The sequence below is a fragment of the Melospiza georgiana genome, chromosome 4, assembly GCF_028018845.1.
Source record: "Melospiza georgiana isolate bMelGeo1 chromosome 4, bMelGeo1.pri, whole genome shotgun sequence".
NCBI classification, from domain to species: domain Eukaryota; kingdom Metazoa; phylum Chordata; class Aves; order Passeriformes; family Passerellidae; genus Melospiza; species Melospiza georgiana.
This window is the reverse complement of record NC_080433.1, coordinates 41,951,418-41,979,142: the sequence shown is the minus strand read 5'-3', so window position 1 is coordinate 41,979,142 and position 27,725 is coordinate 41,951,418. Positions and strand designations below refer to the sequence as shown.

Below are 27,725 nucleotides of genomic sequence, written 5' to 3'. Positions count from 1 at the left end.
TGAAATATGGAATTAACAGATTCTTGTCCAGAGTCAAATCAAACAAAACTGAAGAAAAAAGTGAGGGTAAAGAGCTGCTTTTGCCTCACATTAGTAAACTGGGGGATTTATCAGCTTCTGGACTCGGGTCCTGCCATCATGATCCAGAATAGCTGGCTTGCATGTGATTTCTTTTTCAGGGATTTTTGTAACAATTTGTACAAAATACACAATTATAAAATAAATTGTCTTTGGGATTGCTGCAGAAAGGATGGCACAAGCCAATCTCCCACTGTACTAGCAGCATGCACAAGGTGAAACCCACCTCTGAGTGGCAATCCAGGACTACAGAGCACTTAAATTTCTCAAACCTTGCCTTATGCTGGTGCCTCAGAGGGGATACAATCAGCACATCCTGTGAAATGGCAGTGACTATGACCAATTATTACACACTTTTCACGCAACATATGGTATATATACATCTATATTTCTCCAGAGACACTTGTTTGCTGCTACTTTGCATATTTTTGCAGATCAAATCAAACATTACATTTGAGAAGGGTTCCTGGCCTTTGGAGCCATACTGCACTGTAAAAAGCAAGACTCTCTAGAGCTGTATTTGCCACCAGTGAAGCTTTTAGGTATGGGCAATGTGACATCATTCCTGAGCAAAACTGTGGATAAGGAGAAAACAATTGATGTTCACTTAGATAGTTACAACTAAAAGGGAAGCAAACACAATTCTATTTGTTGCTAATATTTCAAGTTTGGCTGAGTTCATTGTTAAAGAATATTTTCATAAACGGCTCAATGTATGGTATTTTAGTGTAAAAGACAGTAAAACATTTATACAGCTTCTCTTAAGTGCCTTAACTTGACCTGAGATGAGGTCAGTGGAGACAGGGATTTTTAAGGGGAATACAGTTCATTTTAGCCACAGTTATCTACTCATTTTTTGATGTATGAATCGTCTTGTGGGACACACATCGACCAACTTCTCCTGTTCCAGAGGACACTGTGACTCTCCCTGAACCTTTCAGGAGCTTTCACACATTGCAATAGAAACTGGACTGACCTGAACTTCCTCAGCTGGGTCCTGGCCTGGGCTATCGTGACAGCCCTGTGTGAATGCCAAGGCCAAGTCATGGTGCATGCACAGTTTGCACAACACCCCCAAAGGATGATGTCATGAACACAGAAGACAGTCTGTACATAGTCACAGAGATTGGTAGCTGGAGTCAACTACAAAATTCAGAATTGGAAATTAGGTAAGTGTTTTCCAGAGGGAGACTGGTTAATCCCTAGGAAAAAAAATATTAAAAGAAAAGGCCCATTCTTCATTTTCGCCTTCTGGAGAGTTTATCTTAATCAAAAGGTACGGTTTAGAGGAGAGAAAACTATTTAAATCATTGGGGGTGTTCAATTGAATGTAACTGTGACAGATGGTATCTGTGCCACTAATAATTCTAGTCCTAAACCCTGAGGTTTCATTAACAAGGGTTCTTTAGGCAAACAGGCCCTGAAAGTTCAGGCAAAGGGCAGAAGATTCTGTATACAAAACATCACCACATTTTATACAGAACAAGTGAAGTGAAATACAAAGTCTAGTTAAAATGATAAAAATCAAGCACGTATACACCCCAACATCACTTAATTTCACAAAAAATGAGTAACACCTTAAACACTTTAAATATCCCTTACCCTCATCTTTTGTTTCCTAGAACAGCATGCTGAATTTACAAATAGTAAGACCTAAAAAGTTTCAGTATTAACCAGAACTGTCATTTATTTAATGTTGAGAGTAAACATCTATGGATGCGTCAGGCAACATAAATTCATCTTTTCAGCTTGTAAGAGATGTTGTGTATAATTTAAAAATTCTACACAACCTCCTTAATTTCTCTTTGATGCCTTAGGAGCAAGGCTTATTCCTAATAGATCAAGTGTAATAAGCAAATTTTGGATGAATAGAGACCCTTGGAGGTTTATAAATGTCTAGCATATTACTGAGACAAACTGTTAATTACATTTTAATGATGTCTAAGCAGTCAATTGAAATGGAGAGAAATTTTACATCTAAACAGCATCCTCTTAAAAGGAAGCAGGGAAACCTTGAAATTTAGGTTAATGACACTATAATCACCAGAGAGAGAACTGGTCTCCAAAATTGCCACACTCTCTCAATTAAATTATTCAGAGTGAAAATTTTTATTCAGTACCTGGCTCCATGCAAACAAATGGGACTAAAGCACTATAACACACTGCAGTGTGTTCCCGACTCCATGGAGGCCAGAGTCAATGCAACATTTGCTTGAGGGAGCAGGTGCTCAGGACACCTGATGCACCATTAGAACCTGCTGCTGCACTACCTGGCAATTTGAAATATCATGCATCTTTATCCCTGGGATAAGGGCATCCTTCTGGAATTACTGATGAAATTAAATACATTCAAAAATGCAAAATTAGAAATTTAGCATTTTAAGTATTTCTCAGTTAAGAGATACCATGGATATAATTTTAACATGAATCTATCCTTTTATAATGACTTTTATCCAAACTAATTCAAAGCTTATAGCAGAGGTGGGTGAAGATCATGGCTACTAGCACAGTAGTCAAATGTTGATCACACTGATGAACTCGACTTCTGTTTCACAGCAAGGGGAGAATCTCTGTTTTCCTGCACCAGAAGCGCCACTGAACTGTTTGCTGAGCTGTTAACAGGGCTGAAAGCTACCTCACCTGAGTTGCACATCTCAAAGGGAAACACAATTTCAGTATGGGGTATTATACTTGTTTTATAGAAAAGAGAACTGGCTCTGGCATCACTATTTCAAGGCTTTTTGTGTTGTTGGGGTGTTTATTTGCAGGGGGTTTTTTGGAGGTAGTTTTTGGTTTTGTGTGCTTTGGATTTGGTTTTTATTTGTTTAAAGGGAGTGACAAAGCCAGCATAAGTAAAGCTGTCTCAGACCTGAAATGCAATACCAAGTAGTACTTCCCAGCTTTAGCCTATCCTTTACCTATCCTGTTGGTGGGTTTGGCTCTCTTGAGCTTTTACATCCTAATCCAAGTCAGTTAGAAATGCTTACAAGGCGCTCTGCTCTGTGTTGCAGGGACTGCTCACTGTGTCTGCAGGGTTTGTAGAGCAGTTTTGTTCAGCAGTAAAGGAGGAATCAACCACTGGGAGTTAAATCATACTGCCAAAGATCCTACTGCTACATCATGAGCCAGGAAATTACTCTCAGACTTCTCTTATGTCTTGGAAGGACCTCCCACACATCCCCACACCATAAATGTTACATGGCACAGTTTCCTCGTTTGCACCACACAGTTCAGTAATCTTGCACCTACTGTGTGCATGGCAAGGCTACTTCCAGAGGGAACCTGGCGTTGTTAAGAATTGGTACAAAGGAAAGTGACCTACTGCAACAAACTTTTCATTTAAATTACTTTGTGGACTTTCTCAATTTAATATTTTCTAAGGTAAGACATGCAAATAAATGGCTGATATTCAAGACCCATGTGGACAGAATCCTGTGCCATGTGCTCTGGGATGACCCTGCTTGAGCAGGGAGTGTGGACCAGGACCCAACTGTGGTCCCTTCCAACCTGACCCATTCTGTGATGCTGTGACTGCATTTCTTACACCTCAGGGAGGTGTTAATTCTCTTACACTCCACTGACAGCTTGGCACCCTAATGACTGCCATAATTCAGCAGAATCTCCTGTGTATCTCTGATACAATGGGTTACATTTTTTCCTATGTTATGGTTCCTCAAAAATTATATAACATATATATACATATATACATAATCTAGCAATAATGTATGTTAAACTTTCTGCGGTTCTGAAGTGAAAAACTATGAAGACAGGTAACCCTAAAAGGCACAGGGGGAAAATTAAATTTCTTCATGAGACAGTTGTAGAACATATACTTTGGATAAATAATATACAGTTCAGGCTAATAGAATAGTCATAGTCACAAAGAAAAGATTCCTTTCCTTCCAGCAGAGGACACTTAGATTACATCTAATCCATAAAGAACAAAGAACAGACAGACACAGGAGAAAAAAAGGAAAGACTTGAAAAGCAGAAAGCATGGGATTGTGTGAGATTGGACACAAATTTAATAACAGATTATCTGCACACCCCTTATGTACAGACCCAAAAGCTGGTAGGCAATCTATAGATGAAATAGTCATGTCATGTTTGCAGTTGTGTGTGCCAAGTCTTGTTATTTTACCCAGTCTAATGAACTAACAGATAAGAAAGTGAACAAAATGAATGCATTATTCCCTTCAAAACTGTTTCAATACTGTGATACATTCAGCCCTCAGAACTGGAAGGTACATTGGGACTTCAAAAAAAAAAAGGCTGCTGAAAATAATGTTATATTCTTTATGAACGGTAATGATGGCTTCAAAGATGCCTTCTAGATTTAGTAAAAAAAAACTATGGTAACATAATCTACATCCATATATTCCTAAAATTACTTATTATGTATAGATAAGAAATACAGGGACAAGACTCATCAACTGTAACATCCCTGTGAATGCTATTTTCAGTTTCTTAATTGAATTGAAAATGTTTCTTCTCTTCCAGCTAGCACAGTGACTGCTTCTCTAATTGCTAAATTGAGGCTGATTTAAACAGAATGTTTGCATTTGTACATTACATGAATGTGTACATTTGAAGTTATATTTCATCAAGCACTTGACAAAAAAGTAATGATTAAAAATAATCAACATAAAAATTTAAAGAGAACCTCAAATATTATCCCTGGATTCTTTGGACTAGAATTGAAAATACACTCATTTCCCATTGCTGGGAATCTTAAAAGAGGGAAACAAACCGGAAAACCCAGAAATTTTTTAAAATGAGGCTTTCAGAATCCAAATAATAGCATTAAAGTGAATGGTTATGGATGAAAATAAACCTATTTGTTTACAGAATGAATTTGCAAAGTCAGTTTCAAGTACCGTCTTTTTCTCTGACACCCTCTAATTACACTGTAAGCGCAGTGCTGCCAAGAGGTTTCTTTTGTGTTTGCAGCCTTATTTTTATTAGTTCTTCATAGCTCCTGGCAGCTGCTATGAGTCAGTGTACTGCTTTTACAAGGAGGTGCATGAAAGACAGTATTAAATTATTATATAATTGATGCAAACAAAAAGCTAGGCTGCTTTTTGTCTGCATTTGCTGACAGGTAAATAAACTGAAGCTGCTAGGGTTTATGGGGAACCTTTGACATCTAGAAACAGAAGTAACACTGTTCACTAGATAATACTAAAGAGATTTTTCACCCTTTTGAAAACGAAAATCTACATAGTGAGTCACTAAATACGTATCTATTTTTTCAGAATTGCACTGAAGGCAAAAAGCAGAGGATTAATGACAATGTGAAACGGAAAAATGTCTCTCATAAACCTATGTTCTTTCACAATTAAAATAATATTGTACAATTGACAGACTCTGAATATTTCCCCCTATATTTTATATGCAGCTCTAAAAACTTTTACACTGCAAAGAAACATCACTACTAAAATGCCACAGTAGATGGTCTTGCTTCTCATTCCACATTTGAGTAAAACAATAAAAATCCTGATATTTGAATCAACTTTCAGCCAAAAAGTCTCATAAAAACAGTACTCACTTTTTCTTTAGTCTTCTGTCCTTTTCTGCTTGTGTTCCAAGTTTGCCTAATCCCAGAGATTCCTGAGCTGCTGCCTCTGTTTCCATGTAACCTCCTGGAAAATAAAACAAACAAAACCCCACCATATTTTTCCTTCTCTCTCTTCTGTTGTTCCCCTCCTTAACACTTCAATTCCCCTCTCACCCACCTTCATCTATATTTTTTTTCTTAAACTGTGACATCTAGTGTTTGTGGAGAACATCTATCACGTGCAGAAGTAAATTCTGATGAGCATTTACTACATTGGAAAAAGTAGTAGAGGAAAAAAAAAGTGTTCTCCTCCTTGTGTTTAGCAGAAATGTATGACACGAGCACCCTGATCTCCTTTACCTATTTTTCTTTGCCTCCCAAGGCTCAGTCTCGTGGTGCTAAGTAAGCAATGCTCTCAGTTTTAATCTTAGTTGAGAAATGTACAAAGGAAATTGCATTCTCTCAAATTGTCTCTCTACTATTGCCATCATGCAGCATCACCTAAGGCAGTTGTGCTAAAGGCTTTATTTTGCTTTCATAGAGGGTCTTGGATGTCATTTTCCCTGAAAACTCCCAAACATGAGAAAAGAATCTGTCAGAGATAAGTAAAAAGCCTCCTACATCTCCCTGGATGTGTCTTGTAGGCACGTAAATGTGGTCAAAGTCAAGGGAACTTGAATAACTCACACAAAGTGACAAAGGAAGCTTGCAGTAAGACATGTGGACCAAAACAAAATAATTTTATAAACTAAGGGCGTGACTGGTACGATCCACATGGCCACTGACATGACTTTCCTAGCACAGAAATGGAAAATGGTCTGACATTTTTATTGCTGCCCTGGTTCAAGAAGAGGGGAGCAGCTCATGGAGCTCAGAGCAGTCTCCAGGCTCTGGCTTCACTCTGTCCTCTCACTCCCACTCGTGTGTGTGTGTGTGCAGACAGAGGCCCTGCAGCACTCCTTTGAAGGCTGCCTTCCTCCTGTGCTCCACCTTGGAAGGAAGGCGTGCAACTGGCACAAGAAAGAAGACCACAGTATGGTAAAATGTTGATGCTTGACTCCATTTGAACATAGCAATTTCCTATTTACAGCTAGTGGATAGTGAACAATTGTATAGTGGATGCTGGCATAATAAAAAAGCACGAAGTAAATTAAAATATTTCTGTCCTGATATGTTGATTTTAATAATAAAATAATTCATGAATGTTATGAAGTGAAATAGCACCACAGCCTTTTACAAGCTAGATTTACATGCACCTTAATCAAGTGAGAACAAAAGCTACTACTGCATCATGTCTATGACAAAAACTTAGAAAAGCTTGGGTTTAAGCTGTTCTTTCAAAGCAGGTGCCATTTTAGCACTCCTGTTTGTCTAGACAGATTTTTAATTTATTGAAAGAGGACACTACTGCAAGTCTCACAATGAGAATGATGCAAATGCATCTCACAAATGCAGAAAATAGGAACACATACTTTTTTTTCACTTCATCTGCCTGTCAAAATCTTATAGAATCTCATTAAATGCTTCTTGCTGGCTCTGGATTACATTTTTCATTCAGCAAATAGACATAAACATACCACATCTTTCTTGAGAGAGCAGCTCTCAGTATGTTGGATAGGGATGGGACGAGTGTAGTGCAGTGAGGGTTTATGACAGGTTGGAGAGTAGTTGGGGCACAATGCACTTCTCCATTCTCCAAATACATCTGGCCTTCAAATAACTGAGGGTACTCCTCCTATGGGATGTGGCCACAATAAATGTTTCCTAACAAGCTGACTTTTCTATTTGTCATGCAGATCAGCTTGCTTGGGCAATTCTAAAAATGCCAGGAATGTATTGTTTGTTTTAGGGTCTAGAATATTTAAAATGTAACATGAGAAAAATACATGAGAAGTGGTGCTTGCCAAGAGAGAAGAATAGAAAAGAAGGAAAGAAAAAAAGCAGGAAAGAATGAAAGAAAGTGCACTTGTGCTCCCTGTAGCATTCCTTTTTCCTTCTCCAAAAACTCAGAAAAAACTTAAGGAAGCTAGAAATCTTGAATCTCAATTCTAAGAAAGATCTCCTAAAGCATGAATGTGGCTTGAAACAATAAAGCTAATGGTTTAGCAGAGAAGGTAAAATGATCAAATAATAAAAGAACAAAATTCTGGCAAGTTTAGGAATTGAAAAGAAATAATTTCAGGGGTTTGCAAGGAATACAGCGCAAGGAAATATTTTGTGTAATAGCACGGCTCTGTTGATCTTAGCAATACAAGCCTGGAGGTTTCAATACTGTTTCTTAAATAAGAGTATATAAATATGTGCTTTTAAAGAAAATTTCTTTTTCATATTAAAAAATGTAAGAAGCATGTGTCTATATTAAATTAGAGTGTTTAATTTAAGCAAGGAAATAAACTGCCTTCTTTTATTGATTTTGCAATATTATTTTAGGTTATAAAAACCATTCAAATATTTTGCAGTGCTGTAGTGATAGGACTTTCTATGTACATTTCTGTGATGTAGTATCTTACCACAAATAGAACTCCTAATTATATAGCTGCACAGATAACACATCTGTTGTGAAACTGAGTCAACTACTACCATGACTTTTTTTTTTTAAATTTCATTGTCCCTTGCAACTCAGGATATTCCATGATTCTATATGTCATTGAGTGGAAATGACCACTCAATAAATGCTTTTCTTTTGATATGTTAAAAATTAAGATGAGAAAAATTACCAGTAATTCAGCTGCTCAATGTCTTTTTAATTTCTGAAAAATATTTTTCTACCTTCTGATTAAGTAACAGTCTTACTGTTCATTTTATACATGTTAGTAAACCTCGTTTCCTTAATTAAAATGTGCATTATATTGAAATTTTGCTCTTGAATTAAAGAATGGAAGTCACAAAAAATTCATATTATTGCAAATCACCAATATATTTTAGCAATTTCATGACCTAGTATGGAGAATTACAGATGAGCTTTATCAAATTCTATGTATGTATTATTAATCATGGTGGGTATTAGGAAATTAATCTATTGTCAGATTTCATTGCTCCTGAGATACTCAGAAACATTTTTGTTCCACATTCCAAAGAACTGCAGGAAGACCCACACATTTATTGCATATTTGTCCTCCAAGTTCCTGACTTACTGAGAAATTGTAGATTAATATCCATAAACCATCAGTGTCAATAAGAAAGATTATATGGAATGTAAATGTGAATTAATAAAGTCTAAATTCTGATGCAGTCTAAAGTTTTAAAATTAGACATAAATTCAGATGGTGGCATACAGGTGTATTTGAAGGACTCATTTAGAGATTCTCATTTGAAAGATTGAATAAATCAGTTTTACTCTTTTTATAGTGAAAAAAAGGGGGGGAATTCAGACTGCAATTAGAAATTAGGTTTTTTCAAGAACATATAGTTTTCACAGGCAGAGAGGAGAGAAGTTGGAATATAAATGAAGAATACTCAGTTTTTCAATTTTACTCTGATACTTTGACCATAGGACCATCTTTCTTTATTGTGTACTATTATAGCAACAGGTTTGTTAGTTTTGCTAAGGACATGTTGCAAGAAAAACATAGGTTTTTAATTTCAGGCTTATGCTTGCTGCCTAAGTGTTTACTGCAAGGCCTTAAAATTCTTTTTACAAGGGTCACATAGTCACCACGGCAGTAAAATTTAATGCCTCACAAATTTGTATTATGTGACATCTGCATGACTAGGAAAGAGTCAGTATTTCAATTTTATTGACTCATTTACTACAATTTGATAATTGTGTTGGAAAATTTTTGCCATGAATGAAGTAGAATGAAATAGTCTTGGCAAGGGAAAGGACAGAAGAAGTAGGGAGAAAGCTAAGCACTACTATGAGCAGCATAATTGTAAAAGTAAGAGTTATCCTGAGGACATTCAGCTACAGGCAATAGAGAGCATCTATCAACACCCTGAAATCTGAAAAGCAGCTACACTTGATTGCAAGGACCTTCTGTATTACATAGGTACACCACCATTATAGCCATTTATTGCTAATTAATTTCTCACCTCCTCTTTATGTGGTTATTGAAGAATACAGTGTTACCATTGCTACCCTAATTCCACAGACTATTGAAGCACCAGGTTCAGTGAAGATGACTCCAGTAATTTGTGCCCAAACTCTCCTTTCATTTACATTACTGTCATGGCAAACCCTTGACAAATACAACTGCTGATAACAGTGAAATTTAATGGGAAAGTTGTGCCAGACAAAACAGAAACATGAGCAAATTGGAAACTAAAAAAAAAAGAGCGAAATGAAAAATGGAAAAATGGCAGTGAAATGGTGACCTTAGCTTGTTACCACTAATTCCTTACTGAGCTGTCCAAGTCGAGCCTTCTCTTTTTTACCGAACAATCGTCCTATTGAAGACTTGATTCCTTTCTTCTTGGGAGCTTTGTGCAGGGAGTCCTGGCTGCTGCTGACACTGCCAAGACCAATGCTTTCTGGCTCCAGTGAAGCAGGCAAACTACTGCAAAATGATAATAAAGAAATAGAATAGATAACATGTCAACATCTTTATTTTCTTCTAAGCAGCTCTGCAAGTAAATTATTTGGTAATAATTTAGTAATGATCACCAAACAAGTGAAACAATCACATCTTTAAATTATTTAGCAACATAGAGAGCAACAGAAGACCACACTTTCTCTGTCAGGCAAGGCTCAAAATAAATATTTTTACTTTGCTAAGAACAATTTATGAAAAATACAGTAGTCAGCATTCTGATTTTATTTCTGGGATTTGTAGCACTGCTACTTCCAGTAGTCATCAAAACTGTACCTCAAAACAGAAATACCCTTAGCACTGATAAACATTTTCAGGGTCATTGCAACAGACAATGGGTAGGGTTTTTTCTCTCATTATATAAGAAACAGGGAAGAAATCAAGTAATTTTGGAGTAGTTAAACAACATGACTTGAAAACAACAATACTGTGAAGTACCAATCCATGTTACAAACATCTTACCTTCTGGCATCATTGTGGTACGAAGAAGGAAGGGTGTGAGTCATCCTGATGGCTCTGGGTGTTGGAGGAGGAGAAGTTTCACATTTGATTGTGGCTTTATCTTCACGCCCATCTTCTTCAACTACTGCAATCTGGGGGAGAGAGACTCCAATGAGAGCATATTAGCTTTTCAAGAACGTTTCAATACACACCTCATGAAATTGTCAAGTGGACTGAAACATGTAAGATTTCAAATGCAATGTTTCTAGCAAATTGTAAGGGTTCTTTTTTCTAAATATGACAGATTAAAACAGATATTTAAAAGAAATGAGACTATGCTTTTGGAAGAAGTTCATCCCTTTTATGCTAAAAAGGTTGATGAAGGTCTAAACGTGAAGAAAATCTTAGTTGTAAGTGGGTCCCTTGCATTAAACAGGATTATTAAGGTTTACTAAGTTTCTCAGGGATGTAAGAGAGAAGGTGAATACAGGCATAAACATGACCACTCTCTTCACAGTGCGTTACCAGAATGGTCACTATGCTTAACAGTAAGCATGGCCAAACAGGGATTTTGCCAGACCATTATAATGATTCATCTCAAATAATGTCATGGAGTTTCATCATCAGTGCCAGTTCCGTAAACAAATTTACATTGCTCCAGAAGATTTCAAGGAATCTCTCTGTAGTTCCTCCAGCAAGAAGAGTGGCTGAAATACATTTGAAGGTAATGCTTTTGTGTCCATACTTCTTTAAAAACAAATATTCCTTTAAGCGTGTGCTGTTGAGGCTGCTACTCCAAGATATCACTCAGTGGGCCTTGCTTCTGTGGCTTAGCTGTGACCCCTGGAAGCCATTCCAGGTAGAAGTAATGATTATGTTCAGGCATAGAATGAAAATGAGAGAAGGGGATGCAGTTGCTGGCAACAGACCCCAGCAAAGATTTAGTTATCTAAATAGCAGAGGAATATGATAAATGGGCTCTCCCAAACTTTAAAAAACCCCAGTATCATACCTTTCTTCGATGTTTTCTTAGGTCGCTTGGCTTCAATTGGTAACAAAAGTGGAAACAACAAAAAATAACCATTAATAAATATTACTGAAGCATAAAAAGCCCCTCACATTTGTTGTTCTCACATTCATGAAGTGGGAAGCAAAGACTAATCACTCTCCATATTATATACTAAGTATACACTTGCTGCATTAATGTAATATAATCCCTGAAAAATATGTCATTCTGGGAAAGTTGGTTTGGGTATTTTTCCTGAAACTACACTCTCCTTCGATTTCATAACTTAGCAAAGAATTTCAAGCCTATAGTAGCACTTTCCATTTTTGAGTTTTCATATAAGTACTTACGTTATCCCCAACGGAGACTTTTTTTTAGAAATTTTATCAAATACAAATATATTGGTGTCCCACCAAGTAAAATCACAAAATATCATCACCAAATACCATGACTGCAAAAATGACTGGCATTTTCAGGAAACGAATACATATTCACCTATCTTCTTCAGTATTACTTGGCAGTAGCAGACTACTAGAATGCGTCTTTTTCAACCCCCTTTGCATTTTCATTTTTGGTAGATGTCTCTTTCATTTAAGGAAAGCTGAAGATAATCTGCAGAATTTATTTACTACAGGCACCTGGGCTGTGGAAACTCATGCAGTCCTCCTTCTCCAGCCAACCAACACAGGGCTATTTGGCAATTTGAGCTCTAGAGATTGGACTTCAATCTCTTCCCAACTCCAAGTTTCACTTAAAGGATGTCTGACAGACTTGTGTCTGTTCCCAGTCAATAGGAAGTGACATTGAATACTGAACTCCTGCTGCAACTGGCTGATGAAGGTGAGCAAAGCTGTGGGCTGTGTGGATTACCACACTATGGGGGTATGCTTCTACTGCTTATGGCAAGCCAAGAGTTCAACTGCAAGTCAGACAGACAATTCCAACTGAGTTTTAGCACAGGCAGAGCTGGATGTCAGCCAGATCATGGCAACCTGAAATGCAGAGGCTATGCTGTCATTTTGTGTTTGAATCTGACGAACCTACTGACCCAAAGGTACAAATTTCAAATCCAGGCCACCAGGTAGTGCACATGTCTGCTGGTGGGGCAGTTCAACCATTGCCATTTACTGACAGCCAGACTGCTTTCTTTGAATGGCTGGGGAAAGGGAACACACTGGGCATTTGGGAAGGGGCTGCTTTGGTGAAGTAGGTGGCAGGACAGCAGCCTGCACACTCACCTCCTCCACAAGGACCTCTGCAACCAACATCTTTGTTTCTGCTGTTCAGCAGTGGGAACTCAGGGCAGCAAAGAATAAGTTAGGACTACCTGCCAGGACCTCCTCCCTGCTGACCTCAGATCCCAAGTGGCAGCAAACACCTTACTAAACTGGGAGGAGCAGAGGTGGGCATGAGTGGTGGTCAGTTCCCAGGAAAAGGGAACACTTGGCTAGGTGATCATCCACAGAAGTCCCTACTCCCAGCTGAGAAGAATGACAGCCAAGCCTCATTTCCATCTGCTCGTAACAACCATTTTTGTCAGGAAAGGCTCCAGAGGGAATCAGTGCTATTGCTTCCCAGGAATGGACCACAAGGGGACATTGGTGACATGATTATCAGAGAAAAAGCAAGTAAAAATTGGGTTTACACATACCCTCTTCTATTCCCTTTATGAGATCAGCAGAGTGGTCTGCTTTGATTCTCTCCTGGCACTTAAAGGGATTAATTCACCCAGCTCCAAACTGGTTTGTAGCTCACACTGAACCCTGCATCTGTACTCAGATCAGTATCAGAGGTGTTCATCTCAAATATGTTGACACATACTATCTTCAAATATTTGACAGATGTACTATTTCTTTTTGTCTAGGATCAAAATTAAATTCCTTGTAACTCCCTTATCAAATTGAACCAGAAATTTTTGAATGCATCCTCAAAGATACAGCAATGTTATAAATTATTTGCACAGTAACTTCATGGTGACTTGATGTCTATGTGTGAGCCACCTGTGATATTGAAATATATCAGCTAAATGAATCACTGGAAACCAAAGAACTCATTTCATTGTGCATGATATATGGTGATGAAGAATGTATAAAAGCACTGCAAGTAAAAAAGAGTATACCAAATATAAAAGTATATCAAAATGATCACATATAAGAAGTGGTGGAATGTCTGAATGTCTTCTAGATATTTCCTGGAAGTTTAAAGTCAGTAATAGTTCCACAGACTATTGTGTAATAACTGCATCACTTAAGAACTTTCCATTAGTAAACATTTACATACAAGTGATGTATGTAGTGAGCAGTTCTGTCTCTTATTAATTCCATAGCCTGTGTGCTGAAGGCCCTCAGTAATCCTGTCACTATGCCCCTAGTGAATAATGCCATGCTCAAAACCACTATAACAAAGCCCAAAGACACCAAATGCCCACATTCAAGAGAATTTGCTATCTCTATGGATGATGAAGATGTGAATGAAGAATTATAGAGACGAGCCAGTCATACAGTGAGAAGATGAAGTACTTAATACAAGAAATATCACATCAAATACTGTCATGAGGTTCCTTACCAGTGTCATAACCCCCATTCTGTCCATCTCCCTGGCTGGACTGCGAGGGGTGAGTTTGGGAGTCGAGTGTCCGCTGGGAGGAGATGAGCTCGCAAGGGACGACGCTGTCACCGAGCCAGTAATGGAGGTGCCTTGGTGGACTCTGGCTAGGTTCAACCCTTCCAGACTCACACTGGCCACTCTGTTCTCTATCTCTTCAGCGCGCAATTCTGTCGACTCTTTCTCTTCTTGGATTAACCTTATTAAGTAAAAGAAGAATGCTCTTGTTGTATTTGTCTCTTCATATCCCCATTTGAGATTTGAAAGTAAGAGCAAACAGAGATGAATATCACAGATAACTAAAAAAGACCCTTTTCCAACATTATTTTCCTAATCACCAGTTATAAAATTATTTTTCTCAATTCCTCCATCCTCAAAACCTGTTTGATGAATGTGTCCAACAGCAAGACTTGATGTATGACATTTCAGGAATACTGGTTCCTTTGCAAAGAAGATAGGGCAGGGGGGTTAACAATCCGATTTACCACAGATAACTAATTCCAAGCTTACGTTGGCTTCATCTGCTTATCTTTTGCTAAATCACAAAGTTCAGAGTCAAATGAAATTGGGCCTTTAAGAAGGGAATTGCTAAAATAATCCTTATTAATAAAACAAGAGAACGTGTAAAACAAATTGTCTGTTTTACCCCTACAGTTTGATGAAAAAATGATAGCTGTTTCTAAAACCCTGTGTTTTAAAATGAATTTAGTTAAAATCACTTTCTTGTTAGCAAGCAATACAAGCTTCTTAAGTGTCTATCACCTCAACAGGACACTTCCATTGTGATTGTACCTCGAATGGAAAAATGTCTTTAAAGTAAAATATTTGTTTACAAGTCCTTTGCCCATAAACCTGTGCTAGGAGTAGCCTTTTTTGCAAAGAGGAGGAAAAATTATGAGAGATCAATGTTAAATGACAGAATACGAATTCAGGAGAGGCTGAAACTGAGAACCAGACTTTTCTGAGTGAAATTAAGCAAGTACAATAAATAAACCATAATACATTGAAAATAGAAACCTAAAAAACTCCTGTGATGTGATGAATCTTCTTCCCTAACATCAATTTCAGAATTTGTATAAAACACATGCAGCTCTTCTTGGAATAATGCAGGGAAGAAACTTAAAGGCCAATAATATTTTGCAAGGGAATTATAACAGTGTTTTTCATTTTAGTAATCTAAATCCTGAATCATCTTGTATGATAAAACAAATCTAAAGCAAAATACATTTTTAATCTATTTTGATATCTCAAAAAATTTGATAAGCCCTTATCGTGTTTGTCAATTCAAAAAAAAACAAACCAAGAAAACATGAAATGCAGTACAGCTTATACAACAATACTTGTAGAATGATTTTCCTGAACCATATAAAAAATTTACAAAATGACATATCTAGTCCTTTAATAATAGTTGCTATGATAATAAAAGCCTATATTTCAGTACAAGATTAGGAGTTGAGAAAATAAACTACTCTCAGTAGACTTCCTGTAAAAATGGCTGTATAAAAAGTGCACCCTTGCTTCCCTTTTGAGGTAAAACTGTACCTAATATCTGAGTCAGGACCCTGGGTTAAGTACAACAGTGATCTGATTCAGGGTGGCACAAATAATATCCCACCTGGAAGTACTGTTCCTTGTGAAAGCTTTACTGTATTGTTAAGCCAACAAAAGACTAGTATTGTTTAAAAACAAATATAAATGTTACATCTACAGCTTCCTGAGCTGGCCACAGTGCTGACTTCCTTGTAATAACAGAAAATATGGATAAGGTTGTTTCTTTTATGTACACTGTTTTAAGGAGATTTACCTTCCCAACACCAAAATATGTCTTTGACTCTGTATCTTGACAGATGTAGGAAAAGGCTTGAGAAAGCAGTGTAATCCTATCTGAACAAACACATTGTGGGAGAGTAAAAAACGCAAAGCTCGAGATTTATAATAAAATGTTTTTCCCTGAACAGAAAAATTACTCAAATTCAATATATTCCAACAGAGTTCTTCCTTTAAAGTTACCTTGATCAGAGAAAGTTACCTTGATTGTCTTTTGGCAAATCAATCTATCTTGATTATTTTTCTAGCCACAGTATTTCTGTCTATAGTATTACCAGAAGGTCCCTCACACATTTACTATAATTTCCTTCATCTCCTTCTACAAGAACAGTCACTAATGAGGGGATGTTTTTCATACACCAAGTTTTTTTAAAGTTGCCCTTACTGAAAACATGTAAGAATGTTTTAGCCTTAAAATATGGTTTCACTTATAACAATCACTTAATTAAAACATGTCATTTGACATGTTTTAATTAGGTGATTGTTATAAATAAAACCATATTTCTACCACTCCATTAAATTTGCACAAATACTATTAATATATATTCTATTCATTACCTATATCCAAGCACTATAATCCAACTTGGAACATGAAAAATCATATTCTGTGTCTACAGAGAAAATCAAAACCATGTCTTAGAATTCATGGCTTCTATTAGATTTAACATAGGGATAATTGCAAGTAGACAGCATGAAGAGCACAGAAATGAAATATTTCCAATAGGAGGCTGTTACTGAGCAAGTGGAGTCATGTATAACAGTGAAAAAGACCTTGAAAAAAGGACTGTGAACAATAATTCGTGAAATCTGCCATATGTTAGCCTCTTCTAACTTACTTTTCTCCAACTGGCCAACAGTTCTTCACTTGGAATGTTTTTTGAAAGAAATTTCTATGGTTAGGAAAGAAGAACTCAGTTGTTATCTTCACAGAGGACTCTCCTCTGGGAAGCAGACACATTATCAACCCTCTAAATGAACAAGCTGTTTCCTAACTGCCATGAATGGTACCTGAACTCAAGCACTAAAGGAAGCTGGAAGCTGTAACCCCAAGTGCACCCCAGCTGGTTCAGACTACACACCTGATTTCTTTATTGATTGCATCTAGCTGCTCCTGGAGCATCATGGCCAGGGTCTGGGCATCGGAATGGCCGCTTGGTGACAGCAGGTCCATGGAGCTGAACAGCGTTTCTCTGTCGTCGTCATCGATGTCCGACATCTCGGTGTCGCTTTCGAACGGATGGCTGCTCAGGACACCGATCTGCTGCGTCCTGTTCCACTCGTGATCACCAAGGGATTTTACCTGAGCAGCAATTAAAACATGCATGGCTTATGCCAGAGAAAACTGAAAAGCTGAACTTCAAAATAAATGGGAAAGGAAAGCAACTAACACTTCGAAATACTTATTCAATTAGAAGTGCTCCATTAATGCTCGCAGTATTACTGCAAATAGAATAAAGTATATTCACATAATTGTAATTTAGGTATCAAATTACTATAAGGAAAATTTATACAAAAAGATACTCTGGAAAGACAAATAATCAAGTATGTTTGAACTCTGACGTCTAAACTTCAACATTTTCTGCTGTCATTTTGTACAACTGTTCACTGAGTGGGTACAGAAAAAAACCCTGAACTCTGTGTTGGGTTTTCTTGTTTGTTGGTTTTGTTTTTTGTTTTCTTCCGGAAGAAAACTCCACAAACTGTAAGCTTAACAGCCTCAAACACATTCTCTTATCAGAGAATGTATGAGAAGGAATTGGGGATTAACCTTTGGTTCATCTCTGCGTACTCCCATCCGGCCTCTTCTAGGTCGCCTTATCACTTTAGTTGACCGATAGTCAGACTGGCTATCAACCAGTGAGCCCACTGAGTACCTCAGCTCTGTTGATGTGTCCAGATGAGGTCTAAAAACAGAATTACATAAGTGGACTGAGAGAGTAATAGGAATAACAACAACAATACAGTGACCTTCAGTCTAGCAACACAGATTTCTTTTTTCAAGCAAACTTTCATGTATTGCATAATAAATGAGAAAAACACATCACAAAACATAATTTAAAAGTGAAAAATTGAAATAATTTTATGAAAAAATTTAGGGAGAAACCAAACAATAAAACCTCTGTTTTTTAAAAATGAAAGCCATGCATAGAAAAACTTGTTGTCCAAAACTTTAACAGGAAAAAGCACATTTCAGGATAATTAGAACTGGCAGCTAAATGTATTTTCCTGTATATTCATAAATATGCCTGAGGTTACTCTAAGCATGTTACATGTTCATGAGTGAACATATTGATTAAATGAAAATATCAGCAAACTGACCTGTGCTATTTAACCTTGTTTAGGAATTACTAATCTTTACTTGTCAACACTGTCAGTGCTTTAACTCCCATTTTTCCCTGTAGCCCTGGTAAGTCTAGGGATATTGCTGTGAGGCTTATACAGGGTGACTTCAGCACCTCTTTTCTTGTTTACCAACAGTGGTCCCTCTTTGTCCTTAATCAAACAGCAGCACCAAAAGTGCACTGCTTAGTGCAGCAAAAGCATCCTAACCATGGGCTGTGGAACTGAGGTGGAAGAGCAAATGCTCCATGCACCATTTGAGAATTCAACCACAATAGTAGACACCTGAACAATTTCTGTTTCTCAACACACCTGCAATCTCCACCTAAAAATATATGAATAGCACGATTACAGTAAAAATTGAAATGTAACAAAAAACCCACATAGGGAAGTGACAGTTTTTATCTTCTGTGTACAGTAATTTTGCTCAATAGAACTTTGTTCTCATAATCAATAATATTTGGCAATTGTGAAGCAAGTTGGCAGGAAACAAGAAACAGTCCAGGCTGCAGTCTCTAGCTGTAGATATTCATCTGCTGACCAGCTTCATTATTTTCCTGAAAGCACAAACTCCAGCCAATACAGAAGTGAATACAGGCTGAGAATTGGAAGTATTTAATGCTCAGAGCTTGCTGTGCCTGAGAGAGTTGGGATCTTCATGAGGTCAGGGAAAGCACACTGCTTAGTGGAACCTGCTGAATTCCCAAGATATTTAGATAGCTTATCAAGTTCAAACAGTCCTTTGACAAGGGCTAATCAGCTCCTGTTTATGGAGCACAAGCTAATGATATTCATCTACCCAGCAAGGAAAGCTGCTGTTCTCCAAGGATGCTCCCAAAACCAAAGCTGCTGTTGCAGCAGCTCAGTAGCCTCTGTCCTGCCAGCACTTTCAAGAAAAATGTGTTGTGTGCCTGTAGTCACACTCCCAAGGGAACAAAGATTCAAACAGTTAAAAGCATCACATTCTGAATTTCATCAGCTTACACTTCTCCACATATAGAAAAATATTATGCCAAGAAATAATAAAAGGTTGAGGGAGAAACCATGTCCAGGTACTGAGCAAGGTGTCTGAGGACATCAGTGGGCAGGCAATAGCTGATGGAAAAAACCAACCCATTGAACAAGAGTAATGTTTAGATGAATACAATGCTCCCAATTCAGTCTTGGTCCATGAGCTTTGTCTGGAAGGTGTGCTGGCAGGTTTTAAAAACTGACATGCTGCTTGTTATGAAAACAGCACATGGCACACAGTTATCAATAAAGGAACAATTTAATCTCAAGGGACACTTTTAAGCAAGAAGGAATTTCTAGAATGATACATTCTTTGCAGCTGTTAGTGGTTATTTTTATGGCATTTGTCTCACTATTCTTCCCATATTGATTTTCCATCAAAAAGAGACAAAATGTTTAATGTCTGATTGTGATGTTTTCAGATCTCTCTGAATAATATCTTCACATTCAGCTTAAGTTCTGTGGTCTTTTGCTAGACACTAAGTACAGCTGAGTTATGCCTTGCTAATAAAGAAAAAGAAAATATATTATTTATAGAGCAAATATGATCATAAATATGTTGATCAGCATTAAAGAGGATTGTTTCCAATTTATATTTAAGGTCTGGGAAAAAAGTTGTGTATTTGGATATACTTTTAAAAACATTTCATAATTTAAAAGACTTTCGCTAATCTCCTTATTTCAGTGTATCCTCACTGATATAAGGCCCTGTGTACTGATGAAAAAAGTGAAAAGCAACAGTAAAAATAACTGCAAGGATTTTACATTTTAAAAGAAATACATGGCCACCTTTATGCGTGGCTTGAACACATCCCTGCTGTAAATGCTTGCAATTTACATTTATATCTATTTCAACTTAAAGTGAGAAAATCTTTGTCACAAAATATCACCTTGACAAGGTGGGTTCGATTAAAGAACCAGCCCTCAGTTTCATTTGATCCAGTTCAGACCTCAGTTTCTCAATTTCTTCAGCAAGTCTTTCCTGGAAATAAGAGAGTAAGATATGCTTACTTGTGAAACAAAAAACATTTATTTTATGAGATATTTTTCTTGCACAGTTAAACAAGCAAGCAAAGATATACTGAACGGAACATTGGCTATAATAAGAAAAGAAAGCTCATTTAAGTCTCACTACTACTAACAAGACATACACATCAAAAGGAGGTGATATAGCACTCTGCTGTTTTACCACTGCCTGGATGTGTTGGAAGGACAAGTTTGTACTTGAAACTTACTTTTTTTTCCTACCATAAAGCCAGGCACAGGTCATTGTGTGACTCATCACTTGCCCTATAGAGACCAAGATTAACAGTTGCACTCAATGATCTCTGAGATCATCTTTTCCACCCCACATGATTTTATGACACCATGGAATTGCATACTGGCCTTTCTATTTACTGACAGAGACCCAGACTTAGAGAAAACTGCATTTCAGATGACTTGAACTGCAGCTGTATGTCTTGGTCTTATTGAGTTGATGTGACTCTAGTATGAGGTGCTGCTGGCAAAAGTGACTATTTGCCATAAAATTGGATTTTTGGAACTAACTAAAAAACCCCCACTATTTACAGCTACCAATAGGGAAAACAGCACTGTTCCCAAATTCTACAAATAACTGTTATCTAAATAAAGTAAAAGGAAAGAATTTTAAAACAAATTAAGAACAAGCATGGGATGAAAATATAACACTGCTCTTCCTAGAGTTTAAAATGCTCAGTATAGCAAAAGGCTAGGAATAAGGATCTTCTATATCTATAAGTAATATCTATAAATAATATATCTATAAATAATACTATCTATAAATAATATCTGTTTCAGTGAGTATTATTCCTGAATTATTAGTACATAATTACTGAAATAGTATTAGAGTATTTTTAAAATATTTCTTGATTGAACAGAACTACTGAGACGATTGATACTCTACTGGTAACACTTGCTAGTTACTTAGAGATTATTAACATCTGATGCTATGTTCATCTATCTGAAATTGTTTCATCAGTTTCTTCATCGAACAAAGAATCCCTTCAATGGGGGACACTTAGAAGCTCTGGGGTCAGAACATGTAGTGACAGGACAAGGGCTTTAAAAGGAAAGAGGGTAGGTTTTAGACATCAGGAAGAAATTCTTTATGGTGAGGGTGGTGGGGCGCTGAAACAGGTTGTCCTTTTGGGTACTTTAATCTTACTGCCTTTCTCTACAGGTTACCTAAATGCAGATGAAAGTAAAAATTTTTTTAACAGATACCTCACTTGTTATTTTCCTTTAAGGCCTTGATTTTTGATGCCATATAATATTTTTATATTAGTATAAAATGGAGCTATATTTTTAAAATTCGGTACAATTGCTTTTAGAGGGATTTAATACATTGCAAAACCACTTCTGTGAATCTGAATGCAAACACATTTGTGCATCCTACTGCACTCAAGCCAGGAATAACTCAAAAACAAAATCCTATATCTGAGATTGGAAGAAATATTTATAATCAATTTGACTGATTCACTAAACAGCATTAGAGGTTAATTTGTAAGAATGAAAAAAGGTCACTTTCAGCTATATTTAGCATAATGCCATTGCACTTGTTAAAAAGAATTGCATAGAACCCAAAAATTACATTCTTCACTATGAAAGTGCAACCAGTTATGCACGTATCTCTGTTAAATTAGACTTTTTCAGAATTAAAACTGATAGAGAGAAACCCCAAAGCCAGTAAAATCAACATGAATTTTGGTAGTGACTTCCTGAGGCTAGGATATCAACCATGAACTTAGCTCAGAACAACTGTCAGAGACCTTCTAAGGCTATTTATTGCATCTAGGTGATTAAAGAAATCCTCATTTATGTTAGTAAGATTTTTCATCATAGCTGGATAATTAATATTCCATATACATATTTCCAAATAATAATATTACATATTTTGATAAAACCAGATAAAATCACAGTATTTTACAGTACCTTATCATGTAAGGACTCTTCCAGATTTTTCCTGAAACTCTCAGATTCTTGAATCAAAACATTCTACAAATAAAAATGAGATAAAAAAATAAGCAAGAAGGAAATCAGAGATATGTTAATGTATCAGATATCACTACGTTCATGTACAAGTTTACAAAGTTCATATATGTTGCACTTCAAAATTTAAATTCTTTAATGCTTCACCTCAATCATATTTTTATATTATACTAAATTTTAAATTCTGCAAGAATTCAAACATGTAGGAACATGTGTCTTCTAGATCAGCAAAAACTTTGCATCTTGGTTCAACTGACCAAATGCCTCATCTTATACAACCAATTCTCCCAACAACTTCTTTTGGAAAGCCTATTTCTCACTCCATACCACATTTTGTTTCAATGATATAAACCAGAAGTATATCCTCTGAGAAATTCTGAAATACCCTTCTGAAAAACACCGAAAGATTCCCCTCAGACCATACTGAAGGTGAATAATTAGAAGAGGGAGGGATTAAAGAGGGCAAATACAAAGGTCAGCAGCTTTGAGTTTTGCAGGACAACATTGTCTCACATAGTGGAAAATCTGTGAATAACATTCCCTCTCCAAGGCTAGATGCTCCTTCTCCTGTGGTGACAGCATTTAACTCTTCCCAGAGGAAGTGAGGTGAAATCAGCATGTTAAAACACTGAAATGATGGCACATCTAAAATGGCCATTCCTCTGTTCTCATCCACCTTCTCTCACTGCCTCATGCAGCCTGTCACACACTGGTCCCTTCCAAGCTCTTCATCAGGCTCTTGGTTGATAAACATGTGACTCAAAATATTCAGCATTCTCGCAGCTTGTCCGGGAAGACACTTGAGCCTACTCTTGAGTTAAGAGTCAAATGTGTAAGTTGGACCACATGTGTGGTAATACTGGTAACACAAAATCAGCATGATGCCTCCGTCCTGATAAAAGCAGAACATATGGGAGATCTTTATTAAGCTAAACTTTATGCTGCTTTTTGTACTGTACCTTTTCTTCCAGTGCTGCCATTCTCTCTTTCAAGTGTAGTTGCAGACGCTCATTGGATTCTGTCAGAAGTCTGTCTACAGTATCTGATAATCTTTTGTTGTGCTCCTCATTCATTTTTTCTCTTTGCCTTGCCTTTAACGGAGAATAGATGAGACAGATTGGTAGGGTCCAAAATTAACCAGTACAGATATGTATAATTAAAAATAAAACAACTAACTGTAACCATCTAAAAGAATTTGACAGGAAATGTAGCTACAGTTACTGATTAATGCACATTCATTTTTGTAACAGCAGAATGCTTTCAACTCTGCAACTGGACATAAATTAATGTATTAAGATGGTGAAGTAAAGTAGAAAGATGCTGCCAGCAGTGCTACAAACAGAATATTTACAAATAGGTAGTTTGGGGTACATAATGTAGCACTGGGTACACGCTGTAGTTACTGAACTACATAATGTAGCACTATACTGGCAAATGAAAAGTGCACAGAAGCTGTTTGCACATACTCTTTGAAGTTCCTGATTCTTCTCTTCAAGTTGAGCTTCTAAGTGTCTCATACGTTCCTCAATGTTTCCATGCCTTTCTTCTGCCTGCAAAAAAAATAGAAAAACTCTTTCTGTAATTTAGGTGTTTTTGGAAGTTTTTATTTCACTTAAGTTTAAACAAAACATAAAGCAAGCTACTACTAACTGCAAACTTAGTTTTCAGAAAATAAACTTTATTTAAACAGGCAGCTGAACAGCATTGCTTGAAATGTGTCAGCTACAAAGGCCTGTTACATCCAAGCATCAGCAAAACATTGGAGTTATTTATGAGCAATGAAATCAGCCAAATGTAACATGCAGACTGTGCATGGTTTGAACACAAACCTGCCATCGTAAAATTGTAAGCTCCTGAAGCACTGAACTGCACGATGGTTGATTATCAATTTAAAAAAAAATTTAAAATGAAAACAAATCAGATGGATTCTATTCAGCAATAGAAAGTAAAGTCCAGTAGGACTACCTTCCTACGTATGGAGATCATTTCTTGTAGTTTAGCTTCCATAACATATTGATAATCATCAGATGAGGTAGAAGAGGTTGGATCAGACTAACAAGTCAAGGAAAAGGAGAGGGACAAAATTGAAAAATCAGAACTAAAGACACTGACACTGAACAGAACACAGCACAGAATGCTTAAAAGAAAAGTGTGACTGAGAATTTAATACTTTTAGCTGACAGATTTATACATGAAATAAACTACACTGATACTTGGTGAAAAAGATGCAGTTGATGTGGAGAAACTGAAAATAATGGAATGCTAAAGAAGCTATCAACCTACACATGGAATTACAAGGTTAGTGATGGCTGGCTGATGACACATGACTACAGAGAGGAATCAAAGCGATACTGTCTAATCTAATGTTGTTTCTCTCTCTCTTTTTTTTCTTTTTTTTTTTTTTTTTTAGTTTTGGTAAACTGAACACCAGAACCACACGTTCAGAGGCCAACATCAGAAATTCCTGCATAATTTTTCTACCATTCTCAAGGAATGATTACAATGCATAAATACTACATAATGGATCAGTCAGTTACACCACTATGAAATGTCATGGTACATTCCCTAATTTCTAGAAAGCAGAAAGAATGCCAAAAGAGACAAGGCTCAAGCTTTCATATGCCATTTTAGAATACACTATATAAGGCCTTTCATCCAAACAAACAATATACTTTTCATCCCTTTGAAAAGATCCACCCTGGTGAATCTCTTTGGAAGATCAAGGTAATCAGATAAAAGAAGAACCTATAAATAAAAATTCATTAATAATAATGAAAAGTTATTACTGCGTATAGAGATGGTAATCCAACCAAAGATTCATTACTATTTCTGACAGAATCGGACCTTAATTGGGTCATTTGTGGCAAAACATGAATATTCATGTTATTGTCATATCAAACAAGTCTATGTTATTATTCAAAAACTAAAAAAGCCCTTTTAAAGAAGGGAAATGCTATATTAGTTTTGTTGCTATGGAAACAGGAATGTGCATAAGGCATACAGAGTGCTACTGATGACTGAGTTGTGAGCTCGCGCCTGTCAAATGTTATTTCACTCTGTCAGATTCACCCTCTCAAAAAGAGATTTGAACTCCATCTTTAGATGAGCAAACTTTAATATGCACAAGATATACTAATTTTACAGCTGTATTTTTGTGAGATTACTTTTCATATGCTTATCTACTAATGATTCATCAGATTAATTAGGAATAGGTATCAAAGTAATGCCAGATGTTCATAATAACTTAAAATTAACAATAACTTTAATTCAGTAGTATTATTGGTACCAAAAATTCATACAGAAAGCAATCCTGTGATCTAGTAATTTATAAACATATACTGCAGCTTTTTATATGAAAACATCCACATAAAATTCTGCTTTGTATAAATACATGAGTAGTGCTTAACCTTGAAGACCACTAGTATTATTTTCATAGTATATTCATAAAACTCATATTCTTGCAAAATTTAAGGGAAAGTCTTTGTAATTAAACTAATTTAGAAGTGCAGTTCTTGTTTCTGATCATGAAGCAGGCATATTGCGATGTACTTGAATTTATTTAGTAGCTAAAATATTTTTTCTGTTTATTACAATTTGGACCACCAACAATACTCCTACGGTCTTCTTCAACTTATCTCTCCATTTTGCTTATTAGCTGGTTTCAGCACACCAGTGCCAATGCACTCCTTCCTCTCCCAATTGGGTAGTTAGAGAGATAGGGTTGAACAAGTTAAGTCTCTGTGACTGCAGAACAGATGTCTTTCTACAGAGTGACCAAGTTTTATCCTGCTCCACAGAGAATAGAATTTTCCCCTTTTGAGATCTGGCTGCAGCATTAGTTCAAGGCCACCCCTTAATCCATTTGCAAGGGTCATGAGATGAATTGAAATCACCAAAGCTCTGAGAAGACTTAAGTAATTCTGCATCTTTTGAAGCCAATTCCATAGAGGGAGAAACAGAACCCACTGGGGACACCTTCCTACAAAATTAAACTCCTTATAAGCTTCATAAGCAGATGGCGAAACTTAAAAGCAAGTTACTTAAACTTCACTGCTTCTGATGCCTTGAGAGGCCACCTAGAACAGAGGGTAGAGAGTTAAAGGAATAAGGCAGGTATTTATTAAAAGGCCTTCAAAGATACTCCTTGGGCAGTACAAGAGCCTGGCCAAGGCTACATCCAAGATGGACAACAAGTGACAAGTTTTTAGACTTTTATAACTTTTGGTCCATTTACATATTAGGGTTAAATGTCCAATTACAGCTTCAGGTTATGAAGCCACATCCTCCCAGAATGCCCTTCTCAGTTCACTGTTTATAACTTTTGGGCATGAGGCTGCAATGGTCCTCTTGGTTCTCTGCCTGGAAAAGGATTGTTTTGCCTAACTGAACCGTGAGGAGAACGTGCTAACATTTTATATGAAGGTCAGAGTTATGTACTACTGCAGTACAGAGCCTGGAAAACTGAAAGCTAAAGCTTAAGGCATCACTTCAATACACTTTATTGCAGCTTAATGCAAAATATGAAGAAAACTAAAGTAAAACCACTAAGTTCAAAGGGATCTCATTCACATCCTCTGAAATGTGGTGCTAACCTGTCCTTGAAAAGAAAGTCTGTCTAGTTGGCTGTATAATTAATCTTTTTTTTTCAAAATAAAATGCAAATTTTTCAGTCCAAACCATGCCATAATAGCTTATCTGTCTAGCAGATCTTCTCAATGCAGAAAATAATTGTGATATTAGGTCTAACAATTTTTGGGAAAAAGAGAAGGAATGAAATTATTGTCAGAATTATGTACGTTATCTGAATTCTTATATAGACAATATTCTTGAAAGAACATGATGTTCCCTTAAGATTCTTAGAGCTACCTATTATTTCATAAGTTTTTCCTGCTTTAATAATTCAGCAAGGTATTTTCATCTCTTTGGTAGAACAGAGAAACTTGAAAATTAATTAAAATTCAAGATGCCTTAGAACCAAATCAAACGTCATTATTCTAAACACTGCAAATGCATTAGAATATTTTATGTTTCCCTTATGTACCATTTGTTCTGAAAGTGTTATTCTGTATCACTCTAAAAGGACTGAATTATTTCATAGACAAAATATTCAATAATCAGGCTCAAGTGCTTGTCTGGCAGAGAGCAAGCACAGGTGCACAGACTTAGTATCTACTCTGGGCTCTAAAGCTGCTTAGTGATTTTAACCACTGGTTATTATGTGCCAACTGTAGGCAGAGCTCCCTGCAGCAGGGATGGGAATCAAAAGGGCAGACAGAAGCACATGTACCTACTCCCATCTTTTCTGGCTTGCAGGAACCCACTG

General features: G+C 36.7%; 1 protein-coding gene across 9 annotated transcripts in view; it reads right to left on the bottom strand.

The window, feature by feature from the left end:
• The window catches only part of PPFIA2 (PTPRF interacting protein alpha 2), a 287,306-nt gene that overhangs the window by 29,820 nt on the left and 229,761 nt on the right, over positions 1 to 27,725 (bottom strand). For all 9 annotated transcript variants that reach the window (XM_058023315.1, XM_058023311.1, XM_058023314.1 and 6 more), the window contains 11 exons: positions 23,869 to 23,952; positions 23,362 to 23,493; positions 22,346 to 22,408; positions 20,284 to 20,375; positions 17,811 to 17,946; positions 17,122 to 17,342; positions 14,177 to 14,414; positions 11,618 to 11,647; positions 10,627 to 10,757; positions 9,977 to 10,131; positions 5,627 to 5,720 (listed from right to left, as the gene is read on the bottom strand). In XM_058023315.1, the coding sequence (XP_057879298.1) occupies positions 5,627 to 5,720; positions 9,977 to 10,131; positions 10,627 to 10,757; positions 11,618 to 11,647; positions 14,177 to 14,414; positions 17,122 to 17,342; positions 17,811 to 17,946; positions 20,284 to 20,375; positions 22,346 to 22,408; positions 23,362 to 23,493; positions 23,869 to 23,952 (1,376 nt within the window). The remainder of the gene's footprint in view (positions 1 to 5,626; positions 5,721 to 9,976; positions 10,132 to 10,626; positions 10,758 to 11,617; positions 11,648 to 14,176; positions 14,415 to 17,121; positions 17,343 to 17,810; positions 17,947 to 20,283; positions 20,376 to 22,345; positions 22,409 to 23,361; positions 23,494 to 23,868; positions 23,953 to 27,725) is intronic.